This window comes from Balearica regulorum, chromosome 12 (genome assembly GCF_011004875.1).
Source record: "Balearica regulorum gibbericeps isolate bBalReg1 chromosome 12, bBalReg1.pri, whole genome shotgun sequence".
NCBI classification, from domain to species: domain Eukaryota; kingdom Metazoa; phylum Chordata; class Aves; order Gruiformes; family Gruidae; genus Balearica; species Balearica regulorum.
The window spans coordinates 24,075,557-24,081,556 of record NC_046195.1 but is presented as its reverse complement, the minus strand read 5'-3'; the positions used below and the strand labels follow the sequence as shown (position 1 = coordinate 24,081,556).

At 42.9% G+C, this 6,000-nt stretch overlaps 1 protein-coding gene across 2 annotated transcripts in view; it reads right to left on the bottom strand.

Moving 5' to 3' along the window:
* Positions 1 to 6,000, bottom strand: part of IQGAP1 (IQ motif containing GTPase activating protein 1) — a 76,688-nt gene continuing 70,688 nt past the window's right edge. For both annotated transcript variants that reach the window (XM_075764501.1, XM_075764500.1), the window contains exons 35-38: positions 4,902 to 5,068; positions 3,974 to 4,096; positions 2,958 to 3,066; positions 1 to 1,205 (exon numbers count right to left, since the gene is read on the bottom strand). In XM_075764501.1, coding sequence (XP_075620616.1) covers positions 1,092 to 1,205; positions 2,958 to 3,066; positions 3,974 to 4,096; positions 4,902 to 5,068 — 513 coding nt within the window. In that variant the 3' untranslated portion in view covers positions 1 to 1,091. The remainder of the gene's footprint in view (positions 1,206 to 2,957; positions 3,067 to 3,973; positions 4,097 to 4,901; positions 5,069 to 6,000) is intronic.

The window sequence follows — 6,000 nt, the reverse complement described above, 5'->3', positions numbered from 1 at the left end:
TTTTATGTTTTTTTTAAAAGAGTCTCTGCATTTTTATTGGATATAGTGGAACAGCCAGCACCACCACCGCCGCCGCCACGGTAAAAAAAACCCCAAACCAACACAGTAGTACAAGAAATGGGAACTTGAGTATAGCTAGAAAAATTTAACTTTTAAAAAGCCAACCTATTCAGGATAGTCATCTTCCTTTGACAAGTCTGCAGGTAGAGCCTAACATTTATTGCATCAGATACATAAAGCATTGCTCTAAACTGAAAAGAAGTTATTTTTACATTTCAAATGCTTTGCAAGCAACATCAAAAGTTAGCATGTCTCAAGCAATTTTGTAAGTTTCCCCTCCCCTTCCCCTAAAGGCTTCTCTTCATCTGTAAGCACTAGTAAATACATTCTACAGTCCCTCTATTTAAGGGGCCATCTGTAAATTATTACACTGCGATAAACAGAAACAAATCAAGAAAAGCTCTTCTATGTGGCTATAGTACATAATCACAAATAATTCAGCAACCTTTTATGACGCTTACCGATTCCCCAGACCATAGTAGTTCCATGTTGGGAATCGGCCGTGGCCGCCACCACCGCAAGCTCACAAATGGGCAACCTGGACCTTGATCATTTTTTATTTTGGTCATGGCTGTTAGAGAACAATTGGAGCCCAAACACAATCTGCAGCCCTTTTTTGCTTTCGGGAAGAGGCAAACCGACCGCTGTACAGTGCCGGCTTTCTCTTTGCACAGGCGACAAGAATTCAAGCCTCACAAAGCATGCAATTAGGCAAATAAAGCATCCAGATGCCCTAAGTATACTCTAATATTAATTTAATCCCCAGCGCCATGTAAAAATACATTCTAAATCAACTGCTTTTCAGGGGACCCTCAAAGTTGAAGATAAAGATCATAAATAAACAACAACCCAACTCCCTGCAGACTCAATCAGGGTGGTCAATTCACAAGAGGTTCTTAGTCCTCCTTCATGATACATTTGTATATTTTAGCACAGCATTAGCATATACTGATATGTAGCTACGCCATTAAAAGTTGTACGCGCAGGTTTCTATTCATCTCCCCTTTCACAGACTTGCTGGCAGAGGTCGGTTACTTCCCATAAAATTTCTTATTCAGGAGAAAGATCAGAAGGTTGACATTCACTTTTGCTCTGTCGAACAACTTCATGACCGCAACGCCTTCATACTGCAGCTGCAAAAGATCCTGCCAAAGAGAATACCTTCATGAGCGAGGAATCCTCGAGAGCTTACAGAGAATATACAAGACCCTGTGGTACAGTAGGTTTTTGAGGAGTATCTATCACAAAGTACATGGACTAAGATAGAAAAATGAGAGCCTTCTTAAAGATCTGCTCGTACTTCATGAAAAATAAAATCACTCTAAGGCATTTAAGATCTTAATTTCTTAATCGGTATTAAAAAAAAAAAAAAAAAAAAACCAAAGAGGGCAGAAAGAGAAGACCATTCTAAGAAAGCCAAATGTCAGATCTAGCCATCTTCCAGGCTTTTCACTCGCACAGTAGCCATAAAGTTGTTGTAACATTTAGAAAGAGTCTCCTATATGCCAAATTGTATTCTGTACCCGTGAAACATGACAATGCTCCACAGCATCACTTTCTAAAAATCTTAGCTGCCACAGGTCTCAGTGAAGTGGTTTAGGGCACTGCAATCTAGGGCAGAGAAAGAAACGGCATCTGTTACGACTACGTACACGATGCCGATTTAGTCTCTCGGGCGTTTCTGTAGGCAGTATTCCTAGTTACGCTTTGCTCTTTTCAGTGCTGCACCTGTCAGAGCAATAGGACTCCCTGCACTGATTTATCTCAGCAATGAATTTCTTTCAGCAAGCCCGCTCTTGAACAATATGTATTCGAGTGGCGCTACTGCAGGGAAATGCTGTGTGCGTTCCAAAATGCCAATCTGGCCGCTGTGGCTGTCCAGCCTGGGTGACGTTGGAGTAAACAATCATAAAGCTATTTCTGCTGCTTTCCGTAAAAATTTTGTCAATGGCAACGCAAGTCTTTTTTTAACCAATGCTACTGTTAATGCTACATTTGGATGACCAACAGCAGTTCCCTCGTTCCTGTCCTCTCAGAAGATCTGCTTTTTCTGCAAGCAGTGCTACAAAGGCATAGTGGTATAGCAACACACGTGCCTGAGGAACGAGTGACCTCGGGTAGCCCCACAAACCAAGAAGTTCATGACCGGCTCCGACGGATTAGGGCGCCAGAGTGAACTGGGGGAGTCCTCAGAGCACACGAACGACGTGCACGAGGCACCTATCCCTCCCGTTGGCCAGTTAGGTGGCATGGACTTACCGCCATGTGAGGTGCTCCCATGCACAATCAGATTCAAGACCCCTGAGGCATCCACGATTAACAAACCTAACAACGCCCAAGTTGGGTGGGGGGTGGGCAGGGACAGAAGTAGAAGAAGGGGACAGAGATACCAGGCGTACCAGTACTGGCGTGGGAGGAAGAATGGGGAACCGTTTGGGAAAAGGTCAGTCAGTACGCCCCTTCTGGTAGCCTGGCCTAAGTAAAGACTGAGGACTCCTAAGAATTGTATGGCTAAAGAAACCGCTAAGTGTAGCGTGACAGAAAGAATACCAATACGTGATGACCGGCTGAAGCCACCACGCCCAAGCCCAGCTGACCGCCGCCACAGATTCACGATCTCTCTGCTGTAGCAGGAAGTTATTGAAAATGCATGCGTTCATTTTGTGCGCGTACATGTAAGCATAACTAAGAACATAGGCTGGCATCAGGGTTTCATACTAAAGAAACAAAATTAGTCTGAATCCCCCGTTTCCGTTGCATCTGTTTCGCCTGCAACAGATGGGCTGTTTTTGAGAGCACTTTGCAGACTGTTCAGGCAGAAAACACGTCATCGTTATTTTGATGAAGAGTCTGGCAAGCGTAACTTATATGCCACTCTTAAATAGGACAGTTCTTACCTGATAATGTAAGATAAAGGTTTCCATCTGTACGCCCATGAATTTTGCTTTTACCTCGAAATCTCCTACTTCTTCTGTTGGACTGATTTCAAATATCACGTTTTTAAACCTATGAAATTTGAGAAATGAAAACCCACAGTTCATTACTGAACATGTAATTCCTAATGAAACAGGGAGAGAATGCACGAGATAAAAGCTGAAGAGAAATTTCTAAGAATTCTGTTCTTAACGCTTTATTCTATATCCCCATTTGGAATGAGACCGTAAAAGCTGAGCAGACTCAATACAACAATAAATGGAAGCCCAACAGATTCTACGTCCGGTAGATCACACCTTCGCGCAACCGTAGCAGAAAATATAGTAATTTAGCCCGCGCAGTCTAAACTGTCTTAATTTAGTGTTGCACATCCATGCCTCATTTAGTGTGTGTGAAGTACAAAATATGAGTCAGGGTTGGAAAAAAATTCTAGTAACAGGCAGCTTCTCTGTATTCCACAGAAGATATACCAAGTTCTCAAGGCTAGCAAACTGCAGCTGGACAAACTCAAGCTAACATAAAGTTGATTTTTCAACAGTGAGAGCAATTAACCATAGTAGCAATTCACCTGAGGAAGTACCCTTCCATGACTTGTGGGGGTGACAGGGAAGGGGCGGGTGGGAAGAGGATGTCATGTTTAAATCCTGTTACACTTCTCAATCAGAGACCTGCTTCGCTTCAACCAGAAAAAAAGAGAGAACTGAAAAGCGATCGCTACGCAAGACTTCTTGGCCCTAGGGATGCCAGTCTAGATCGCCAAAACAGCTTCTTCAGCTTTAATAGCTACGTCTACCAACAGTGCTAAATTCCAAGAACAAAACCGCAAGACAAGCTATCACGATCTCAAACAAACCTCAGAGCTTCCGTTCCTCAATTGCCAGCACCTAGACTAGTTCAAAGAAAGAGACAAGAATTTGACATACCTGTTCTCCTCTGAGAAGTTTATTTAGCTCTGAAGAGTTTTAAAAAAGATACTCACTGGTTACCTTGCAGGTCCTCAATCTCTAAAAGCACTCCCTTCTCATGAAGTCGAGCTGCTGTATATTTTAGAGAAATCTTTTTGCTGTTTTTGCCTTTCATCTCCCGAGGTTTCTTAGAGACTCTGAAAAAAAAAACAAAAAAACAAAACAAAACAAACAAAAAAACCCCAAGATGATCAGTCATACCAGTAAAGAGATTTAAGACAGCAAACATTTAATCCTATTTGGATGAGGGGACAGAACCAATATAGCTAATCAACTGTGACTAATGCAGCTGATAGATGATTTACACTACAGAAGAACCAACAAAAAAACCCCAAACAACCAAAACATATCTACATGGTACTTCATAGAAAGCAGTACCATCTATCTATCATTAGACAACTTTCTTGCCTCAGTTTTCACTGGCAGTTGCTCTTTCCGCCTCTCACTGGTGAGGAAGACGCTTTTTCTCCCGTTCCCCGCCCCCCCCGAAAATCTGAATTGTCTTGCACTACGACAAACAACTGACTCCATTCAGGATAAAAAGAGAACAATTCATGATCAATGCTTTCCTTGTAGGTAACTATTCTCTGTTCCTAGAAAGGATGACAAGACAGACTGACTGAGCAGCACATGCATTATCTGGGCAACCTGCTTCATTCCCACTGGACTCTATACGCTGCCCCACCCCCCTCACACACACACCCCCCCACACACACCCCGGACCAAAATTCTTTCATGTATGTCTTTTTGACCTCATCTGGGGCACTGCGCATATTTTCCTACCACTGCTGGGACCCTGTCCCCTAGAATTATCGTTGCGGTAAAGAGCTTGGCCGAGGAGCTTTGAGCAGATGGCGTTATGATTCTTCTTACCAACAACCTACACGCGTGCTTTCTGTAAGAAGCACTTCGAGGGGTGCGGCATGGTTCTGAGATACTTACTTGCCCTTGCTGGCCAGGTTATCCAGGCAGGTTTTGATGTAGCTTTTGTAATAATCCACTTGTTCCCCATAAAAAGTAGCTTTGGAGTTCAAGGCACTGTATGTCTGCTGCAGCTTCACCAGCTCCGCCTTTCTTCTCTGACGGTATCTACGCTGATTTCTGATATCCTACGCCGCAGAGAAAGACAGGCAGAAAACTTAACACTCACTCAAGCTCTCCAGTTGCTCAAGCCCAGAGTACTTGAAACACACCATTTGATTTTGCTTAGCCTTGCCTGATGCTACAAGCTGGAGCCCTCAGTTGCACTTGTCCCAGTTTAAGAGCCACCACTTCTTCTCTGCTTTGACTATTTTTGGAACTAACCAACTCTACCCAACAGTTCGTTTGAACCTTTTGTTGCTTTCTCAAACTTCAATGCTGCCCTAGTTGCAACGACCAGAGTGGGCACCGACAGTACGTGATCTACAGGAAGGCAGCAAATTTTGCCACCGCTCGGTAGGAAAGGTATCTTACGAATCAACCACTGTAACCATAGCAGCGCACAGACTTCCTTATCTTTCTCTGTCGGCCATCTTTAAGCATACGTTACCTTAAAAAATATCCAGTGTTCAAGTTGACTTCTATTTTCATTTTTGCTACGTGACAGTACGATTAATTCTAATCGGATCCCTAAAGGCAATTATATATTCATTTTACGTACATAACATTTCCAAAATAGTTTTTTGGTAAACATATAAAATACATTGTCACTGTAACAACGTACAACAGTATTAGAGCACTTTCGCAAGTTTTTCTCGGCTCCCCCCCTTTATCATTTAGGTGTTCTCGAATGGGTATATTTAAATAAAAATAACGGTTAGGATCTCTTTAAGTTATGGGCAAAACTTCCTCATGTGAATAAGTCTGTAGGGGCACTACTTAAATCAGTGAAAAGGTGCAGAAAGAAGATCGCACATCAGGACTTCCCCTCCAAGCCGTAACGCTCTTCCTTAAAGTGCCTGAGATTCTGGCAACACAGTCATCTAAGAAAACACAAGTGTCCTATAACAATAAAGGACTTCCCAAATGCCAAGAGGCGGAAAAGCCGCGGCAAAAGGTA